Here is a 22,804-nt window from a genome sequence, read left to right as displayed (position 1 = left end):
AGTTAACAAAAACGCTAAAGCACTAACTGATAGGTTAACTCAATATTTCTCCACTCTGGTCCTCACCGACCCCCTGTCCTGCATGTTTTAGGTATTTCCCTTCTGCCACACCTGGATTGAATCTCTGGGTGATTAACAGGCTTCTGCAGGACTTGATGGTCATGGAATCATTTGAATCAGCTGTTCTGGAACAGAGGCACATCTAAAACATGGAGAGTAGGGGGCCTGAGGACCAGGGTTGAGAAACACTGGGTTAACTCTTATTAGCGCATTAGCATTAGCATACTACTGGTACTGCCATAGAACAATGAAAGAGTAAAACAACTGTAGATCAGGATTAGTTTAAAACAGAACATTACAGCAGAACAATTGACTGTTTTTGGTGCACTGTGGTTGGAATGGACCACAATGTCTTTGTTACACCCACAGCAACAAAAACTATCATGAAAAAGATGGCACCAAATTCATGAGTAAAATTATAAGAACAGGAACAGAGAAAAAAACAGTTTTTAATTTACAGAATAGAGAGATTAAAACTGCTGCAGTGATAAATCACTATTTTTTTTATTCTTTTTCCCTGAATAAGTGGAATATTTCCACAGTAGGAACTTTTCCCTGGAACCAGGGAAATTTTTAGGGCAATTATTATTCCCACTTCATTTCCCCTGTATTTACCAGAGTAGAAATTTACCCCAGAAAAATATCAAAGTAAGGAGGCATTAAGAGTCAATTTCCTTCTTCTGCTAATAGTCTGACTTTTTTCCAGATGGAAGTTTTACTGTTGCCGTCAGTGAGCATGGTTGCAAAACTTTGGAAATGTTGCAGATTTGGGAATGTTGCAAATGTTAAAGTTTGCAGAGGTCCTCAAAGGTCAGCTGCATCACTTCAACAAATGATTTAAATCAACAATATTTTTGACGTTAACTGGAAGTTTTGATAGAGAAAAGTCTAACTTTGTCTAACTTATATTTATACGTATAAATATTATGTATAAATACACGTAATATTTATATGTATATACTTATATATGTGTAAATACATTGGAATTTATATGTATGTTCCAAATATTACTACACTCATTTCTATCCAATTAATTAAAACTTAGAAATGTAGATTTTAGTGGTATTTTTTCCTTTCTTTTTCCTCTTGATATGGTGAACAACAGAATTACTGTGCCACATGAAAGCCCTGTGGAGTTACTCCAACAGACATGCCTCGGAACCAAACAGTGCTAGTTAGAATAAAGACTCTTACCTTCCAGAGAAATGTTACCAGAAAAGACAAGAAGGGAAGAAAAGCAAAAGTCATTGCTAAGAAGATTGAACACAGTTATTTTGGCTACAGATCAAAAATATTTTATTCAAATTCATCTAGTTTAGACATAAGAGACATATTTTAATATACAACTAAAATCTTTTTTTTTTCTTAAGTTACATGCTGTAGCTTTGAGCAGACATTCTCTATGAGAGTTCACTGCCAGGTGGAGGTTGAGCAGCGCTCCATATATGAAATATTACTACCGGTAGCGTGTAGTGGTGGTTCAACAGCGGGAGAAGAACCAGAGTCTTCCACCCCCAGCTCGAAGACTAGAATTATTTTTCGGGTTATTTGTTTAGCTTTCTGACCGTCATGCTAGTCCAGGTGAGTGTTGGTGGCTGTGCGCTGCTTTACTTGCTGTCTGGCCGTTCTGGATGTCCTTTCTTTTCTACAGTGAGCCTTGATGTAGCCAAACTCTGTAAAGTGTTTGTTTTTTAAATTCCATACTAGATTCGTTGTGTTGATGCATTGTGACGTGCTTCATCCCCGAGGTAATTTTCTGCCCCAACATGCAAACGTCCCCACTCACTCTCAGACCGTTAAAGTATAGTTAGTAGGTAAGTAGGGATCTGTAAATTAGATTGTAATGATTTGCTCAGAGTTTGTAGCAATTGAATGGAGGACAGATGGGGCTCAATAGACCTAAAAGACCATCTCCTTTGCATTTCAGGGGAATCAATATTACAGGTAGGGCAGAGAAGAAGCGTCATTTTACACTTTACTCTGAACTCTTTCAGTCCTACCTGAGAAGTTGCGAGTAGCAAGCATAGTCGTCAGGATGGCACCCTTCAGAAAATATTGGGTGAGAAAAAACTTAGTTGGACAAGATCTGGAAAATATCTAAACATCTATTTCAGGAAAAAAAACACTTCTAATTTCAAGCAGCAAAGTGAACAGTGCTTGTTCAGAAGTTCAGAGCAGACTTTTACCTTCAGTTTCCTTCTGGCATTGAATTTCTTTAGGCACTCCACTGTTTCCTGTCTGTGCACCATGGAGGCCACGGTGGAGCGTTGCTATGAATAGAGAGACAGCACGGCATCAAAAATGGCTCTTGGGGAAATCAAATCAGCTCCACTTCAGTCATGGAAGTTGAGGACTAAGGAAGTGGTATATGTGTATGATACTTACACAGATCCAGGGGTGTTTGAGAGCATCTGCAGCAGTTACTCTCTTAGCTGGATTGATGGTTAGCATCTTATTGATCAGGTCTTTGGCCTCAGCGGTCACTGTGTCCCACTCTGGAGAGGGGAACTGTTAGGGAGAAGACATAAAGGTCAGCTATGCACACTTAATCCCTGTCTTCAGTTAATTTCTTAGGTTGCACACTTGAAAAACTAATCAGAAAAAATTAACGTTATGGAGCCCCTAAGCCAGAGGTCTCAAAGGACTCAAGGACTGGAGTAAGGTAAGGTGAGGTAAGGTAATTTTATTTATATAGCACGTTTTCAGCAACAAGGCAATTCAAAGTGCTTTACATGAATTAAAAGGAAATACAAACTAGATGTCTCTGCTCCAATGTTCGCTCAGTAGCAGAGCTATGTAGAGCTGGACTGCAAGCTAGTGAAGTACTGTAGCCATTTCATTCAAGTGTGAAGGACAAGGGACACATCTAAAAGTTTCACAGCTCTGGTCTTCAAGGACTGCAGCTTGAGACCATTGCCCAAGGTGTGTTAGCTTCAAAATTTTATGCGCTTATTTCGAATGAGAACACACAAGTCGGCTGATTCCTCTCTGGACTTTTACCATGAACATTCAAGGCAGGTGGTACAGGTCAAGAGTTCACTTTTTGGTTTGCTTGCAACAACTTGTTATGTAACATGCACAGCAGCAGATTCCTGTTGCCTCAACATACTCGGGTGTCCTTCACTCCCTCAAAGGCCCACGTGTTCTCAATGTGGAGTCAAAGTGGAGATCCACTGGATATGTTTGCAAGTAGGTTTGTGCCTTTTTCCAAAAATCACAGGCTGACTTTTACAGGGAACTGCTTGGCAGGAAGCAGTCTTCACATCAAGCTGATTTGTCTGAGACCCCAAGCTGGTAAGGTTGAGTCAGCGCACAGTTGCAGGAATACTTGGCGTGACTGCCACTCTCACTGCAGCTCTGGCAGTTGTGCAGTGGCTGCCCTGATGGAGAAAAAAATCGCGCTAGGCACCCAACTGGCTCATCAAACTTGCTGGTATCCATTGTGATTGTGGGAAATGAAAACATTTAGTCATGAGAAATTTTGGCAGTCGGTAGGCTTGACAATAAAATCTCAACCGTCCACAGACAGTTCACAGAATACACACAGAGGTCCAATGAAATAGTGCTCTTGATTTATCGCACATTCATAATTCAATAATCTTTATAAATCCAATAGTGCCTGCAACTGTACACACTGTCAGTACCTTAAGATTTTTCTTTAAATTAGAAAATAAAAGTTACTATTTATTTTTTACCGTCTTTAGTACTACTACTAAAAAAAAGGCATTTTGTGTCAAAATATTTTATGTAGCCCACATCTGTGTGGATCTGTGGGGTGAGTACATGTCCGTCCTAAACCTAAATGTTATTGGTCAGTGTGAGAGGGTTCTATTATGACTTGGACAACCAAAAAAAATGACTTCCCAAGGGCAGAGGTCACTTTAGTGAAATTTATTATGCTTTTCTTCACATGAACAAAGATGGCAGGTGCAAAATATATACAAAGGCTGTCCAAGGCAGGTTAAAATCAGAAAAACAGCAGCACCTTCAATGTGACTTCTCAGGAGTCTAGCCACAGACCGACTCCCTGTGGCGCAGAGCCCTGCTTTTAAAGCCACAGGCTCCGCCCACAAAAAGACCAAACAAGCAAAAACAACTAAACAATTACTTCTAACTCAAATAATATTTTTATACAAAATAAATAAATAATAATAATAATAATAAGAAGAAGAAGACGATAAATAAATAAACTTGTAATGAAAAATACAATACTCAATTGAAAAGGACCTCGCTGCAGCAAACAAAGGGGAGGGGACGGACCGCTGTCAGTTTCATACCTTATTTGGAAATGGGACCATTGCAATCCGGAAGGGGGCGCTACTTCCTATACTTCCTCTTTTATTTTCTTTTGAAATCTGTGATGTATTTTCACCTTTAGGAAGGAGTTTCACTCTCAGAATGTATTTGAACTTCTCTCTTTTATTTACTTCAGCACAGCTCACAGTTTTTAGCTAATTCTGCAGCTTTCAGTGTACTTCTAAATCTGCTCCTTGGTCGCATCTTTTCGGACTTGTGACTGCCTCCAGCGGCGTGGGGGTGGTAACACAACTAATATAATTACATTACTAAATCAGAATACCACACAACGTCTTTATTATTTACTATTAATTCTGGCATTACTGGCACCGTAAAAGATAAATTATCTTATAAAACAACATATTTTTTCATTTTCTTATGGATGTAGAGCTAATTAAATGACAATACTTTTATACATTACAAATAATATCTGTATAGCTCCATCAATTATGGGAGGAACAAAAGACATAAGGAGACATGAAAAACAACATGATCAGCTATAATAAAAATACCATTCGCAGTGAATACGTAAGAAATTTAATTGAGCAAAAGTCAATAACAAACAAATGAAGGTACAGAAGAATAACAGATATAAGCAAAAATTCAATTTTTTGTCTTTACAGTGCCATGTATATTATTGAGAGACTTTTTGTTGGTAGAGTCTTATATATATAGAAAAAAAATAAGATGAAACTATTTCATCTATGAACAAGGAAATTTTCCTTCGACTCTAAATCGATAAATCATATTCATGAATCACATTATTACACGGCCCATCTGTGGCGACGATACAAAAAAAAAGTAGCCTACAGAAACTTTATGTGGCATACAACGATGGCATGAGGCTCCTACTCAAAGTTGGAGCAGTGCTAGCCATATGTTTGTACATAATGCTGTTCCCACATGTGCAGCTGTGCTCAGAAATCTTACGTATAAATGCATGTGTAGATTATATGTCATTAATATAATTGCAATTTTAGTAAATCCTGCTTTTAGTACTATGAGATTCTCTTCAAGATTATGGAATCATTGGCGTCATCATTTATTTGTGACTTGGTGAATAATATCATGTCATGTTTGTTTTTATTTTTCTCTTTCAATGTCACATGCTGTTTTTATTTTAATTATGTAAAGCACTTTGAAATGCCTTGCTGCTGAAATGTGCTATACAAATAAAATTTGATTGATTGATTTCTTTGCTTGTTTTTACCTTTTTTCTATGGACCTTTTTTGTGTCTGGAATAAAGATATGATTGACTGATTGATATGATTGATTATCAACAATTTGTGAATAGACCAAAACACTTAGCATGCTATAGGTAAATATTATTTAGTTTGGTTAAGAATAATTGTTGCACTGTTATGACTTCTAATAGATGTTCTTAGTTGCCAGAGGAACACAGAAACACCTTCATGACCTCAGAGGTTCAAATTGATAAATAATGAGGATGGATGCTCCCTGCTAAAGTATTCTTGCCATCTTTCATGTTCTTTCAGCAAACAGTTGAGCCAGAAGAAGGTAAATAGTAGCATTTACCTACTATTTTACCTGCCATTCAAAGTATTCTTAAAAGATTGTTAGTCTGCANATTTACCTACTATTTTACCTGCCATTCAAAGTATTCTTAAAAGATTGTTAGTCTGCAGCTCATGTGACCAAACCAGCTGAGGAGGTGAAAAGTTAAAACTCAAGTTAAAATGTTGTTTTAACTTGAGATGAGTTGAAACTCAAGTTAAAATGTTAAGTTTTAACCTCTAGCTCTACCTAACTAGAGGTTGTACACAACCTCTAGTTGGGTAACCCCAAGGTCTTTGAGAACCGTTCTTAAAAATATAGTCAGTGTTTTCAGCAAAGTTGAGCTGACTGTCCAGGAATGACTCGAGGTATTTAAAATTTGCCACAGTTTCAACAGGTTGGCCATTAAGTGAAACTGGAATCACTTTCAGTTCTTGTTTATCTCATTTAATTAGCTCTACTTCCTTAAGAAAATGAAAAAGTATGTTCTTTTGTGAGGGAATTTATCTTTTACTGTTCCAGTAATGCCAGAATTAATAATAAGAAATAAAGACGTTGTGCTATCCTGATTTAACAATGTTAAAGGACCTCGCTGCGGCGAGGTCCTTCTCGTTCTAAGAGGAGTCTAGTGAACTCCCCCTGACGTGTGCATGGTTATGGCGGGGTCGTGGGTTTAGCAGCTTTTTTTTTAATGTGGTTTTGCAAATTGAAGAGCTGATGGGTCACCCGATTGGCCGACCATGACATCTTCCACACTTTTCCTGAACGTTGCGCTAAGACTGCAGATTAAATACTTAAATTTAGTTGAAACTTATGCAAAACAGTAGAAATCTCGCAAACATTGTTGTTTCACCTCCCCTTTGTCTGGAAGTCTCCGATGCGTTTGTGAACCGTGTGCATATGGTCTGCATTTGTGTGGTCTAGGTTTGTGCTGTTTTTGTGCGACAGCGACATGCACATGACCCACACAACCCGTTGGGATGTGGTTGTGCTCTTGTGGGTCAGGTGCAGTGGTGGGTTCCCCTGAGAGGAGTTCATTCCCTGAAAAGCATTACGGTTCCAGCAGCGTCGAGTGAGCATTGCAACGTAATTTGTATTACTGATACGTACGTATATTTAAAGGTAGCTGTGCTACAGGCACAAAAAGCATTTGCAATATGTATTTGTTTATGTTACCATACAGATTAAATTTAAAAATCCTCAAGTGTAATTAGGGGTTGCACAAACTAGTCGATTCTTTACTCTAGTGTGACTTCTTACTGGGCCAGTCGACTAGTCGCAATCACGTGACAAAACTGATTTTTCCAAGAAAATGAACTAGGTGAGCCTTTGGACAAAGACAGCATAAAATCACCCTATATGCTGATGATGTGCTGGTGGCATTGCTTCAGCTTGAAACATCCATACCCTCTCTCATTGAGACCATCAAATTCAGTGACATTTCAGGTTACAAAATCCATTTCAACAAATAAGAAGTAAAGCCATTAAGCATCTGGAAACAAAAACCCCAGACTCCCTCTCCTTTCCTCTTTAAGTGGTCCCCAGAGGCTTTTGTGTATTTAGGGATCCAGATCACTCCTGCTTTTGACCAGATGTATTAAAAGTAATTTCACCCCCCTGTTTGAGCGTGTTAGGTAGGACCTGGAGAGATGGAGGACTTTACCATTATCTTGGCTTGGCCGTGTTGCTCTTCTGAAAATGAGCGTCCTACCCAGGCTACTACATCTGATACAGATAGTTCCAATCCTTTTTACACATCAGACCATTAAAACTTTAAATAGTTTGGTTCCTTTATATGGGCAGGGAGAAAACCTAGTCTCAAAAAATTTCTACACTTTGTCGTCCATCCACAGAAGGCAGTCTTGACCTCCCAGACATAAGAAAGCATCAGCTTAGCGTTCATATGTGGGTAGCTGCTGACTGGATACAGAAACCAGTTTCTCTCTGGCTTGATATAGAGAGTTCCATGTCTAACATCCCTTTGAAAAACGTACTATTCTTTAATAAACTTAAAAATGTAAAAATGTGTTGTAGTAATTGTTGAGGAAAATAAATATTCTTAGTGTTTAATACAGTTAATCTTACCACATGTGAAAAAGGTAGATTGAGCAGGGTTAGTTGGAGTAAGGGGGCTTTAAGTTAGCCCTGCTGAAAAGAATGTCTGTTATCAGGAAGGAACCACGTCATAAATGAACTCTGGCACACAGGCAGTGAGACGACTTGTCAAGTCATCTCCCACAGGGAGAAGACACCAAAACTTAAGGAAAAACAAACTAACAACACATAATAATTTTAATAATTGCAATTTAATTAGTAGAACATTTTAAACACCGGAATGCCTCAAAAAATACCATTTAGTTAAAATTAACATGACTGGAACTAGTTTAATTTGTAGTTTTATATTAACAACTACATGGAGTCTCTAACCTAGGCCAAACATAATATCAGTTAGTTAAATATAATCAAAACTAGTATAACATTAATTAGAAAATGTCTAGAATGAATGTGTTTATATTGAAAATGCTCAGGTATATTCTATAAGTGTTTTATTCTTAAAATCTGCACTTTGATCTAAGAGGATGCAGAAGTTCTGAACCACTTTGCCTATCAGGCTTCATGTCGATTTACAATTACTGCACTGATCTGGATTTGTAGGAATTACACGACAGGGAAATAAAATAGGTCTAAGACGGGTTAACTTTTGGTTGAACTCTGGTAAAACTAGAGGCTTTTTTCCAACCAGGAATTAGGAGTAACATCACATTTCAAACTGGCATGAGAAGAGCTGGCTCTAAATGACCTTTGGTCTCCCTTGTCTAGATTGAGAAGGGCCGTAGCCCTGAATTAAACAGGTCTCAGAAGGTAATAAAATTGCCCAAACTGAGTAATTTGAAACTGAGTCTATCCATACAAGGAGAACAACACGCCTTAATTGTATAATTGCATAAATTAAAACAAAGAAAACACCCTTTTTGAATAAAAGTATGGTCCCCAGAGCAACGAATCAGATTTGCTATTTGCAGCCGCATGGCAATCTCCAAAAAACACATTTTTTGCCTTTTTCCTGTTTTTCTATTTTCCTACTTTTCTACTTGTCTCAGGTAAATGAATGTCTGTTTTAGTGTTTGAAGTGTCTGTGTTGTCGATGTGTAAATGTTGGAATAAACTCTGAAAATGTATGACGTAGAGCTCTGATTATCTCTGTGTGGCTTTTGTTTCCACGCATGGGATCATTGAAGACGGGAGGACAAGAGAATATAATACAAGAGAAGTTAATGATTTTATTCTCTTACATAACCCTCTCACCTTATCTACTGTTAATGCTTGGCAAATAATTCAAAAGCTTCAAGGAAGGTCTTACCTAACATCCCTTTTCACTCCATTATGTGATAATCCCCTTTTTCCACCTGGGATTTCTGATGTATGGGCAACAAAATGTATTTCTGTTCTTTCTGATTTAATGGACGGACCAAACTTGATGTCCTTTGATCAGATAATTACCAAATATAATGTTCACAGACATGACTTCTTTCGGTATTTACAGGTGAGGGACAAACATTTTGAAGAACACAGTGATGCTCAGCAACCAAAATGTCTCTGATTGTGTTATTTAAGCCAAAAACTATAAGCTCTATTAAGACCTGTTATACCTTCTTAAAAAAACTGGGGGTTACGAAACTGACTGTCTTAAAGGAGACAGTCCTTTAAAACGTGGGAGATGTGGGAAAAAGAGCTATGGAGATCAGCAATGAGGCTTGGGATGAAGATTGGGGAAATGCTAAATATTTGAGTGTTTGTAATAAGGTTAAAGCTATTCAACTTTCGTGCCCATATATCTCCACATCTACGTCACCGATTTAATCCAGACCTTTCTCCACTTTGCCTCAACTGTAAAATAGAGGTGGGTAATGTAACTCACTGTCTTTGGTCCTGTAGGAAAATTCAACAATTTTGGTTCAGTATAAAGGAAGAGTTGGACAAGAACGTTTCCATTAGCACTGAGTGTAACCCAATGTATCTGTTACTGGGAGTGAGGAGCAACAGCCTAAAGAAGAACTGCTTAAAACACCTGCACAGGATGCTGACATTCTGTGCCAGGAAATGCGTCCTCTTGAACTGGATACCAGATGAGGCTCCATCCAAAACACAATGGTAACGGACTGTCTTTGAATATGTCTTGCTGGACTTTCTAAATAGTAAATTACACAATAAAAAAACTATGTTTCATAATATTTGGGACCCCTTTATACTGGTCTAGATATTTCTGTTATTTTTTCACGTAGCCTCACATAATATGTTGCAATAATGTGTCTTCATTTCTTTCCTTTTTTTTGTCTGAGCCGGGGTAATGTTAAAGTTACTGTATGATTGCTTGTTTGTCTGCATTAAAATACAGACATAACCAATAAACATGTGTTGGAAAAAAAAGAAGTCCTCCATTAGATCAACTTCCTTTCAGGCCATGACTCAACATCACTGACTGGCTGAGAGGAAGAACACGATGCGGTCCAGGCTCTGGACCTCGGCTTGGCCATTACAATACACACAAGCAGACACACCCCCCCAAAGTAAAACTCACATCATAAGCTCCAGCTTTTATCTGCTGGTACAGTCTATGCTGGTCCTCATCCCAGAACGGAGGGTACCCTACCAGCAGAATATAGAGGATCACCCCTAAAAACACAAAAACAAACGAGATAGTGGAAATAGAGCTTTATAACAATGATAATCTTAGGCATAAATTAAGGCATAAATTAAGAGTAAGTCAGGATAAGGTGTGATTAAAGGAGACTTCACTGCATGCACAATTAGAAGGAAACAAGAAAAAAAACAAATCATACATAATTCATGTTCAAACATACATTTTATTGCAGAATTGTTCATATTTTCTGCTTATTGTTTGATCCGTTGATTCTGACAAATGTTTACACACAGTGCTAATTATTGAGTAGCCATAGTGAAAGGAACCAAGCAGGAAACAGCTGAACAGTGTATAATGAAAGGACAACACGCTCAACGATTGTGTTTGCTGGTGCTACCAGGAGTGGTGTTTCTGATTGGTCGGCTGATTGCCAGGAAAAGATGAAAGGCTATTGATGCTGTGGATTCAGTTGGTCAGCACAAGTGTGTCCTACAGAGTGTGTGCGCATGTGTGAGTGAGTGGTACATCTCAGGCCCAGGTAGCCTGGCCCATCAGACATGTGTGGTGTGGCTGTCAGCACCCATTAATTCAAGAGCTTACTGGCATACACACACACACACACAAATCTACAGAGCAGAAAGAAACTGTGGATATGAGCAACTATTTTAAATGTAATGCTCATTCAATCTAATCTATGAACATATTTAATGTGATATTTGCATTCAGCTGCCCAACACATTCAATGGCCAACCCAGTCATCTGCTGTTCCACTGCAATACATGAGCTGTGTTGTATCTTTGAAACTGTAAATCATGGAAATTATTGCAGTGATAATGCACAACCACCTTCTAAGCTGGATATGGCTGTATTTTATCATTACAGTGCAGAAAATCTCAGTTGTATTTCGATCCATTTACTGTCGATGGCTACTTTCACACATCAGCTGCTCTTGATGTTCAATTCCATGTTATTTGCTGAAATATTTTCTGTGTGGTCGTTTATACTTGAATGATGGGACTGCAATTAGACTTCTGTGAGAACAGTTTACGACCCCAAAAAGACTCACGTGACCAGAAGAACAGACATACATAATAGACATAAAGAAGCAGGGCCGGCCCAAAGCATAAGTAAAATAAGCAGCAGCTTAGGGCCCGAGGGGCCACTGGAGAGCCAAGTGCAATTGATTTTTTGTTATTACTTTTTCTAGTAATGATATGATTCTATTACACACAATTTCACTATAAAATTGTAAATATGCATGTGTGTGTGTGTGTGTGTGTGTGTGTGCGAAATGTGCAGAAAACCTTACCACAGGCCCACATATCCACAGGCTTGCCATATGGATCTTTCCTCAGGACCTCTGGAGACAAATACCCTGGTGTCCCAGCAAAACCTGAAACACACACACACACACACACACACTAACATTAAACTGGGCCATCTGCTATGTGAGAAAGTCCATTAAAAACTTGTCAGTAACAAGTAGTTCACAGGACCCAGGGATTAATGTCCCCATAAAGCCAGGTTTGTGAGTGGAGCTCAACAAACTGGAAGAAAGAAACACACTGAGCACCATGTAGAGCTCAGCATCCGTACCATGCAGTCTAGTTTGAAACTGGATTCAGAGTACTGTCACATCCTTAGGCAAAGAGAAGGAACACAACTTACAGTAAAGTCAGAACACACCATGAAATGGTTCCAGTTAGAAACTGATGCTCAGGGATTGGATTAATTATTTCTCTATGGGGAGAGAGAAATTGTTCTGAAGTGAAGCCAAAAGGAATCTGAGATGAGAGTTAGGAGCTGTGGCATACCTATGTCCTTCAGAAAGCTAAATAAACTAATACTGTGGTATAGGAATAAGCCAAGAACTGGCATAGGTTGCTATCAAAAGCATCTGATGGAGGAAAACCAGATACTTTCCCATATGTGCAGCGTTGATGTACAATTCCATGTCCATGTACCCTAGCCAATGATGATCATTCCCACATATTCAAATCCACCTAATTCCTAGGGGTGACGCTGTTGGATTGATTTTTTTTTTGCAACTTCCTGTGATCAATCTGAGCGTATTTTTATACCTACTCATATGTAGCAAGTTCTCTTTTTTCAATAATTGATTTTCTTTTACATCAGGTTTCTTAATCTTTATCCAGTTTCAATAATCTACCAACATCTTTTAAATAGTCAGTATTATGCATTTCCCAGGCACACAATGTCGTTTTATAGCATTGCATCGAGTGAGTGGGTGGATGGATGGATGGATGGATGGATGGATGGATGGATGGATCTTAAACTCTGAAAGCATCAAATAAAGTAAAATCAGATCTAGTCATTTGTATAATATAATCCTTGGGTGACATTGTGGTCCACACTACATACCAGTTGGTGGCGGCGACATAACAGCGGTAAAGCAAAAATTTTGATATTTGGAGCAAAATGGGGGCAGTTGATGATGTCATTGGTCAAAATTATAACTTTTAATATCTCATAAGGGACAGCTGCACAAACAAAAATTTTAATGGCACAAACCTGCACAAACGGAGCACTAACCATTCAGACTATTTGCTGGATTTTTTAACGTGGGTGGGATGTCAGCTTCACACAGCTCAAAANCAGTAATGCCAGAATTAATAGTAAATAATAAAGACGTTGTGTGGTATTCTGATTTAGTAATGTAATTATATTAGTTGTGTTACCACCCCCACGCCACTAGAGGCAGTCGCAAGCCCGAAAAGATGCGACCAAGGAGCAGATTTAGAAGTACACTGAAAGCTGCAGAATTAGCTAAAAACTGTGAGCTATGCTGAAGTAAATAAAAGAGAGAAGTTCAAATACATTCTGAGAGTGAAACTCCTTCCTAAAGGTGAAAATATCACAGATTTCAAAAGACAATAAAAACGGAAGTATAGGAAATAGCGCCCCCTTCACTTCCAGAGTGCAATGGTCCCATTTCCAAATAAGGTATGAAACTGACAGCGGTCAGTCCCCGCCCCTTTCTGTTTGCTGCAGTGAGGTGTACTTGCTGCAGCAAACAGAAATGGGCGGGAATGGACCACTGTCAGTCTCTTACCTTATTTGGAAATGGGGCTATTGCAATCCGGAAGTGAAGGGGGCGCTATTTTGTATATTATCCGCGTTCTCCCGTTTTAATTTTCTTTTGAAATCTGTGATATAGCTTCATTTGTAGGAAGGAGTTTCACTCTCAGAATGTATTTCAACTTCTCTATTATTTACTTCAGCGCAGCTCACAGTAACTTTCTGTGTACTTCTAAATCTGATCATTAGTCGCATCTTTTTGGGCCTCCTACTGCCTCTAGTGGCATGGGGGTGGTAACACAACTAATATAATTAAGCCACCTCTTTCCGTTTGCTGCAGCGAGGTCCTTTTCGTTCTAAGAGGAGTCTAGTGAACTCCCCCTGACGTGTGCATGGTTCTGGCGGGGTCGTGGGTTTAGCAGCTTTTTTTAAATGTGGTTTCGCAAACTGAAGAGCTGATGGGTCACCCGATTGGCCGACCATGACATCTTCCACACTTTTCCTGAACGTTGCGCTAAGACTGCAGATTAAATACTTAAATTTAGTTGAAACTTATGCAAAACAGTAGAAATCTCGCAAACATTGTTGTTTCACCTCCCCTTCCTCTGGAAGTCTCCGATGCGTTTGTGAACCGTGTGCATATGGTCTGCATTTGTGTGGTCTAGGTTTGTGCTGTTTTTGTGCGACAGCGACATGCACATGACCCACACAACCCGTTGGGATGTGGTTGTGCTCTTGTGGGTCAGGTGCAGTGGTGGGTTCCCCTGAGAGGAGTTCATTCCCTGAAAAGCATTACGGTTCCAGCAGCGTCGAGTGAGCATTGCAACGTAATTTGTATTACTGATACGTACGTATATTTAAAGGTAGCTGTGCTACAGGCACTGTTCGAAAAAAAGCATTTGCAATATGTATTTGTTTATGTTACCATACAGATTAAATTTAAAAATCCTCAAGTGTAATTAGGGGTTGCACAAACTAGTCGATTCTTTACTCTAGTGTGACTTCTTACTGGGCCAGTCGACTAGTCGCAATCACGTGACAAAACTGATTTTTCCAAGAAAATGAACTAGGTGAGCCTTTGGACAAAGACAGCATAAAATCACCCTATATGCTGATGATGTGCTGGTGGTATTGCTTCAACTTGAAACATCCATACCCTCTCTCATTGAGACCATCAAATTCAGTGACATTTCAGGTTATAAAATCAATTTCAACAAATACGAAGTAAAGCCATTAGGCATCTTGAAACAAAAAACCCAGACTCCCTCTCCTTTCCTCTTTAAGTGGTTCGCAGAGGCATTTGTGTATTTAGGGATCCAGATCACTCCTGCTTTTGACCAGCTGTATTAAAAGTAATTTCCCCCCCTGTTTGAGCGTGTTAGATAGGACCTGGAGAGATGGAGGACTTTACCATTATCTTGGCTTGGCCGTGTTGCTTTTCTGAAAATGAGCGTCCTACCCAGGCTACAACATCCGATACAGATAGTTCCAATCCTTTTTACACATAAGACCATTAAAACTTTAAATAGTTTGGTTCCTTTATATGGGCAGGGAGAAAACATAGTCTCAAAAAATTTCTACACTTTGTCGTCCATCCACAGAAGGCGGTCTTGACCTCCCAGACATAAAAAAGCATCAGCTTAGCGCTCACATGTGGATAGCTGCTGACTGGATACAGAAACCAGTTTCTCTCTGGCTTGATATAGAGAGTTCCATGTCTAACATCCCTTTGAAAAACTTCCTATTCTTTAATAAACTTAAAAATTTAAAAATGTGTTGTAGTAATTGTTGAGGAAAATAAATATTCTTAGTGTTTAATACAGTTAATCTTACCACATGTGAAAAAGGTAGATTGAGCAGGGTTAGTTGGAGTAAGAGGGCTTTAAGTTAGCCCTGGTGAAAAGAATGTCCGTTATCAGGAAGGAACCACGTCATAAATGAACTCTGGCACACAGGCAGCAGAGGAGACTTCTCAAGTCATCTCCCACAGGGAGAAAACACTAAAACTTAAGGAAAAACAAACGAACAACACATAATACTTTTAATAATTGCAATTTAATTAGTAGAACATTTTAACCTGTCATTCACAGGTTGTCATTCACAATGACAGGTTAACCCAGGGGTGTCAAACTCCAGTCCTCAAGGGCCGCTGTCCTGCAGTGTTTAGATGTGCCACAGGTAAAAAACAGTGGAATGAAATGGCTTAATTACCTCCTNAATCAGCTTTCTAAAATAATGACCTAAATCTTACTTAACAAAAGTGTTTTTTTTTTACATTGCCTAAATCATCTTTTGGCAAGAAAGAGGTGGTCATGTTTTGCTTAAAGCAATTTTTGAAAAAAAATTACTTGGGCTGTTACATTAGGAACGTGACAAAATAGCAAACTTCTGACAGCTATAGCTTGTTAGGAGCCGCACATAACAATGGAGTTGATGAAGCACCTAAATGCACTCAGATAGTCGGAGGTAATTTTTCAGGCTGTCCTCCACTGTATGGAAGAAAAAAGCTTGGTTATGACTATATTATTCTGTTTAAGATATAAAAGGTTCCATCTGTACATGTTCTGTAGAGAACTTGTTTGCATGTGCAAGAATTTTTGACCAGAAGTCATAACTTCAGCAAAGTTAATAATATGAAAAGATGGATCTTTCTAACGAACGGTTTTCACTTAGAGACGTACGGTTTTCTCTACTTTTGGTGCTTATTGTCCCTCAGGAATTAATTTTGGAAATGTGGTTAGCAACTATTTAATTCAAAGTCAATTTCATCTAAACTTCCTTATGGTTTTCTTGGACTGGGAGGTATGATTAATTTAACTGCATAGATATATGGAAGAAGCAGGAAAAAAATAAGTACTACCGATCTCACTCAAATTAAGAAAAAGCTTGTACTTACCAAACCATGCCTGCTGGTCTCCCTGCACTTCTATAGCCAGGCCAAAATCAGCCAGCTTAACTGCTGCTCCCTTCAGTTTACTGGCTAGCAGCAGGTTCTCTGGCTTGGATTGGAGAAACAAAATATACCTTTAATATTTCACAGCAGCACAGTCACGCAACAATAAGTTGAAAAGTTGAAACCAAAGGTAAAGGCGGAAAAGTTGTGAAGGGTTTCCCCCAGTGTATTAAAAGCCAGGCGGACCGTGTTGATGCCATGAGTACTGGACTCAGTAAGTTTTCTGGGGGAAACCCTGCTATCGTTTCATGATGACATGAACGACTAAAGTTAGAGCTCAGCTGAGCTAGAATCCAAACTGCTAAATAACCAACTCATGCCTGGAGTCATAAGCTGACTTCAGTAAGGGGAAGTGGGCGCCGCGTCTGATCTCCAAACAGCTGAGTGGGGAGATGCTGATGGATTCTGCTTAAACCAGACAGAAGCAGATACTTGGAAGAATGTGACTAATGCTGAGATGGAAAAGGTTTCAGAGAAGGTGAATCACACACACTTTGTGACATTTACAAAAGAAAAGTGCAATTTCTAATCCCAGAAATTGCAACATTTTTTGTCTAACAGTAAAGTAACAACAAAGGAAGAAAGTGATTATCTACTCCCATTAATTTATTCAATAAATGTTCAGAAATGAAGGTCTTACATTAAGTTCTTCACATAAATGAGTTATATGGAGGACGAGTGGATATGGATGGTGAATCTGACAGGAAGTTGATAACATGACTTGTTTTTCATCTACAGCAGCAATCACTGTTAAACCAGCAAGATGCTGGTCCCAAAACTGAGAAAACATTTCAATGATATGCAGGCAGGATGTGGTGCTCATTTCCAGCTCATATCACTTCCTGCTAGCTGCTGAAATGAAGTTGGATCCAATATGAAAAGTCATACCATGCATACTGACTGAAGAGCTGAATGCCCAGCACACACTGCGCTCTTTGTAATCAAGACATTTGAAGGTTGGAGCTGGGTTAAGGTGAAATTAGCACGTATGAAAACATAAGATAACGCTCTCTGGAATGACCTGGTTCACAGTAGGGTTGCACTGATAAAGCAGCAGGCCAATAAATCGGTGCCGATTTCCTTAGTTTTGGGTTATCGACCTAAACTTGCATGAAAAATTTATCTTATCCACCAATCTACTAAACCTCCACAAAGGACTGAAAATCAGTTAATGTCCCTTTGTAAGAGTGGGTTGACCCACCAAGTCACATCTGTACATGTGGTTAAAAATAGTATAGTGAGAAGCACCCAAAGTGCTTCACGCTACATTTTAGTCATTCACACATTCATGCACACACTGATGATGATAAGCTACAAGCCTGCAATCTGACAGAGGTGAGACTGCCAAGCACAGTCGCTACTGGGTCCTCTGACCTCCACAAGCAAGCAAGGTGGGTGAAGTGTCTTGCCCAAGGGCACAACGACAGAGGGGATCGAACCAGAAACCTGTCGATTGCAGAGCGAACTCCTACCACTGTCAACCCTATGAAATATGGTAAATGGTAAAGGGCTTTGTACTTGTACAGCACTTTATCAAGTCCAGAGGATCCCAAAGCAATTCACACTACAGTCATTCACCCATCCCCAAAACACGCTGATGGTGCCAAGCTACAAGATGGTAGCCACAGTTGCCCTGGGGAAGTCTGACAGAAGTGAAGCTGCCATGCACCGGAGCGGGGTGAAGTCCTACCCTGATGTCGCCCCACAATCGATGTCAAAATAAGGCAACCAATTTGGCTTTAGTACATTTTGGTATGCAGAGGAGCTCATGGATGTGACTATGTTATTCACATCCATGAATAATATCACTAACCCTTTGAAGCTTTAAAACAAGTCAACATCATCAGCCCTACACCATAGAACTTCTCAGCTATTAAGTGCTTGTGCTGATATGCTACTTGTGGTCTTTGTCATATTCAGCACATTCACAGTATCTGGAGGTCTGTACTCGGTTCCTAATAACACAAGGACAGACAAATACATATTAATGAAACTATGAAACATTTTCTAACTGCTCTGCCCTTAATGTTTTTTTTTTTTTTTTACTATGGACCTCTTTTGTGTCTGAAATAAAGATTGATTGATTGATTGATTGAATACAGACAGCAGTTAAGATTTCAAGAGTCTGAGTTGGAGCTCTTCATTTCTTTAGGCATATCTTTGGATCTTAATATCCATTACTGAAGAGAATTTAATGTGATAAAATGGAAACCAAGTTTCTCAACGTGTCCAGGTGATAGATGCTGAGAAACAGATTGAAAGGTTCCGTTCCAAGTCACTTCCATCATGGTTCATATGATGGAACCATGATGGAAGCTCCATCACGGTACAAGAGAAGTTCTATTCAAGAACATATCTGGTATATCCATTTATGCTTTAAAAACCAAAGGGCATTATGGGGTCAAAGGCCAGTCCTAATGTGGTGGACCCTATTTCTTGGGTAAGGGTAAGGTGTTAATATGGGTAGAAATACAAACCTACGTGTGTGTGTGTGTGTGTGTGTGTTTTCCCCCTTATTTGTTGATGGGCTGATTTGTTTCCTGTAGTTGTTTGTCTTAGAGTTTGCCAACAAGCCATTCCAGCTGCCTGGCAACAGCCAATCAGGTCACTAAGAGGCAGCAGTCATCCAATGCAAAATGGCAGCTTATTATTGTTGAAAGTAAACAAAACCTTGCGTGCACACACACCTGCTGCATTTGGTTGCCAAATGAGATCTTTCTGAACAAACCACGTTCAGAAAAATCTGCTTTAGAAATTTAGAAGAAAAAAAAAGTTGAATGTAACATGATTTGAATTCAAATTGTTCACAAGAAATGTATTCTAAATATACATGAGCTTAATTTTAAAACCAAATAGTTTGGTGATTAAGTTAGAAAAAGATGGTTTGGATTTAGAAGGGAAGAATCAGCCAAAAGTAGAACAAAAGGCAGAGTGAGGTCACAGAACAGGGATGTAAACATATGTCCACTTACCTTGAGGTCACGGTGAACCACACCCATCTGGTGGCAGTGGAGCACAGCCTCTAGGATCTGCTGAATGCAATGACTGCATGCAAACACCAGGGGGCCTCGGGTTAGTGACAAGCTCTTACCTACAACACATCCCTGTGCTTGCTTTAACACTTGGGCAGCTGCTGGCCGTGTTAGTGGTGAGCCTGTGCAGGAAGGTTAAGTCTGACCACAAGACCACAAGAGCCATTCATGAAAGTGATCTACATACTAAACGGGATTCTGGAGACGTTTCTCTGTGGCTGTAATAGCTGAACTAACAGCCGATTTTCTGCTCAGGTGTCAAAACAAAAGTGGGTTTCAACCCTGACCAACCAGAGGAAGGACCACGGATGAGAGGAGGGAGACAGTGGTACACCTATTCCTGCTTCCCTTCTGTTCCCCCATAAATCTCTTTCTCCTTACAAAGATGTTAGTTTGAGCCACCATGCAGACTTTCTGGATTTTATTAACAGTGAAAATTATTTCCTCTGGTGCTAATGAAGACACTGAAAAGTATTAATTTAACCAGTGGTGGGCGCTGCTAACTAAAAAAGCTAGTTGTGCTAAACCTACAGAACTAATTTAGTTTCAATAACTAATGCTTAAAGGCTATGCTGAAATGGTATTCAGTGGAAGCTAATGCTAGCCAGTTTCTGGTTCTGCTGGGGTTTCGTCATGCTGTTGGGGAGTTTTCCTTTCCACTGTTGCTACATCCTGGTCCAGGAGAAGTGAATCCTGCCAGTCGATGACTTGATACAACCTCCAAGGTTTCCCAAGATGGAAAACTTTTTAAAGTAATTTTAATGTTAAACAGAGCTTGACTGATAACTAGGATACATTTTGAAAATATATATGATTTGACTGTTTTTGTTTGCTATGTCCCTTTAGATGGCATGTGTTGTGGATTGGTGCTATTTATATAAAGTGATGCTTTTGTTCCTCAGGTTTTCTGTCATTATCATTCTCTCTTTATCACATTTAACATCAACAGCAGCATGCTGTGCAACCACAATAACCATCCCCCTATACACTTGAGATGCACCAATCAGGTATTAATATCTGTTTCAGTCCAGACATTGAAAAAAATTGTAAATCGAAATTGATTGCATAAATGTGATGCATACATGTGCGTGAAGGCCTTTAAAATGTATGGACATTTTTTTTCAGTGTGCTTCAATACAATGTAAAACGTGAGGGAAAAAAAAGCTTTTTATGACAGAAAAATTACATTTTTAATTTCTACAGCTATGTCACAGTAGCCCCTCATTACTATTTGATACTGTTATGATGTTAAAACAGCAAGCTGTCCCTCCTCCTCTGCCTCATCACCTGTTTGGTCCCCACCTGTGTCAGAGCGTGGCTTTAACATTGGCCTACATGCATTATGTGCTCTGTATAAAACTGAAGCAAGCAATGATGATGTCTAGCGGGCTGAAAGCACTACTCCATCCATCACCTCCTTCTCTGCCAACCTGTCTCCATCTTCCTGCCACAGGTGGGCAGTGAAGCAATCTGGCAGGGCAGATGAGCAAGCAAAGGGCAGGTTGAGGGTGTGCCAGAGGCGACCCTCAGAGGAACAGTAATTGGTAGACTGATCAGGCACTTTAGAAGCAAGGCAAGGTGCCACAGGTGGACAGAGTGGTCACTCACTGACCTTCAGGTCCCTGTGTGTGATGCCATTTATGTGGCAATGATTTATACTTTCTAGAATCTGCTGTATGCAGTGACCGCAGAGGAGACAAAGACACCGGCCCAGAAGCAAAAAGGAGAGGAAAAGGGAGAGTTTAGGTGATATCAGGCTGACAGAATACAGAAGCACAGAAATCGGCACAGACAGTGAACAGTTCAGCTTTCAGTGGAACTGCTGGGACTGTGGCCCCAAAGTCTTTTCTATAGTGTGCTAATTATGGGGCTTAAATAACAAAAATGTGTGACGTTTATGTTAAATATACTTCACTTACAAGTGCTAATATATTTTATATAAATAATCAAAACTGGCCTTTACATTGGTTTTCAAAGCAGATAAATCATTTTAAACACTTTTCTCAGGCAGGAAGCCAAAAAATGTGAATATTTAGGTGAATTTGTAGATGTAGCGGTTTTCTGGAGCCAGGCCACTTGCTGCCTGCTTTACAGGTAAAGGATGAACTACAACACTTATAACACATGCATGTTGTCATGACACAAAACAAACCGGCAGCTGTCATTTTTAAAACCTTTTAAATCAACTGAATCCACACCAGAACTGAATGTTATCAAATCAAAGTTACTAAGGTCAGTATAAGGCCATCAACTATTGATGGTGATAAACTCTAAAGCTCCTCAATGAGACAGCATCTGAAATGACTGAAGTTTGAACTATGAAATTAAACTCTAGTAAGATGAATCTCTGTTAGATCATCAGACCATAAAGATTCTGTTTTCAGGTGGATCCATTCCATAAATCACACCGAGATGGAGATTACACCGTGTTCCAAATTATTATGCAAGTGATATTTTCTCAGATTTTCTTAAATGGTCAATGCAAATGATGGTCAGTATAATTTTCAAGTCATGAACTATTACAGTATGAAGCAAATTTTACTGAACAAACCTCCCAATGAGAACAGTATTTTTTTCAAAAATAAAAAAACTCAAACTGCACTGTTCCAAATTATTATTGCACAGCAGATTTTATAAACATCTTTTGGATTATAAAGAACTGCAAACGGTCACTCTTTGAATGTGCAGCATTAAGTGGTCACAGGTACTAAAATCAAAAGTTATTTCAATGTAAAACATCTTAACACACCGAGTTACATGTTAACATAGGACCCCTTCTTTGATATCACCTGCACAATTCTTACATCCATTGAACGTGTGAGTTTGTGGATAGTTTCTGCTTTCTTTCCAGGATGTCAGAATACCTTCCCAGAGCAGTTGTTTAGATATGAACTGCATCTTGATATGAACCATTAGATCTTCTGCTTGAGGATACTCCAAAGGTTCTCAATAGGGTTGAGGTCAGAGGAGGATGGTGACCACATCATGAGTTTCTCCCTTTTTATGCCCAATAAAAGGGGCACACAGGAATTCCTTGCAACATTCCTGTGTCATGCTGCAAGGAATGACACAGTGGTATTACTTGCAGCATGCATTGTCATGCATGAATATGATTTTGCTACTGAAGGTACGGCTCTTCCTTTTGAACCATGAAAGAAAGTTATCAGTCAAAGTCCATATACTTTGCTGAGGTCATTTTCACACCTTCGGGGACTCTGAAGGGGCCGACCAGCTCTCTCCCCATGATTTTGACCCAAAAAATGACT

At 39.3% G+C, this 22,804-nt stretch overlaps 1 protein-coding gene and 1 long non-coding RNA gene across 15 annotated transcripts in view; one reads left to right on the top strand and one right to left on the bottom strand.

The window, feature by feature from the left end:
* LOC103129593 (calcium/calmodulin-dependent protein kinase type II delta 1 chain) overlaps positions 1–20,993 on the bottom strand; it is a 43,904-nt gene extending 22,911 nt beyond the window's left edge. For all 14 annotated transcript variants that reach the window (XM_016665247.1, XM_016665249.1, XM_016665252.1 and 11 more), the window contains exons 1-8: positions 20,953–20,993; positions 19,479–19,551; positions 16,450–16,552; positions 11,824–11,907; positions 10,452–10,546; positions 2,446–2,568; positions 2,247–2,330; positions 2,061–2,103 (exon numbers count right to left, since the gene is read on the bottom strand). In XM_016665247.1, coding sequence (XP_016520733.1) covers positions 2,061–2,103; positions 2,247–2,330; positions 2,446–2,568; positions 10,452–10,546; positions 11,824–11,907; positions 16,450–16,552; positions 19,479–19,551; positions 20,953–20,978 — 631 coding nt within the window. In that variant the 5' untranslated portion in view covers positions 20,979–20,993. The remainder of the gene's footprint in view (positions 1–2,060; positions 2,104–2,246; positions 2,331–2,445; positions 2,569–10,451; positions 10,547–11,823; positions 11,908–16,449; positions 16,553–19,478; positions 19,552–20,952) is intronic.
* Positions 6,759–15,424, top strand: LOC107834239 (uncharacterized). Its single transcript, XR_001660026.1, has 2 exons — positions 6,759–6,994; positions 14,417–15,424. It is a non-coding gene; the product is annotated as an uncharacterized LOC107834239 (long non-coding RNA).
* Positions 20,994–22,804: the final 1,811 nt, after the last annotated feature.

The sequence above is a fragment of the Poecilia formosa genome, unplaced genomic scaffold (assembly GCF_000485575.1).
Source record: "Poecilia formosa unplaced genomic scaffold, Poecilia_formosa-5.1.2 Scaffold558, whole genome shotgun sequence".
NCBI lineage: Eukaryota > Metazoa > Chordata > Actinopteri > Cyprinodontiformes > Poeciliidae > Poecilia > Poecilia formosa.
This window is presented reverse-complemented; position numbering and strand designations above follow the sequence as displayed.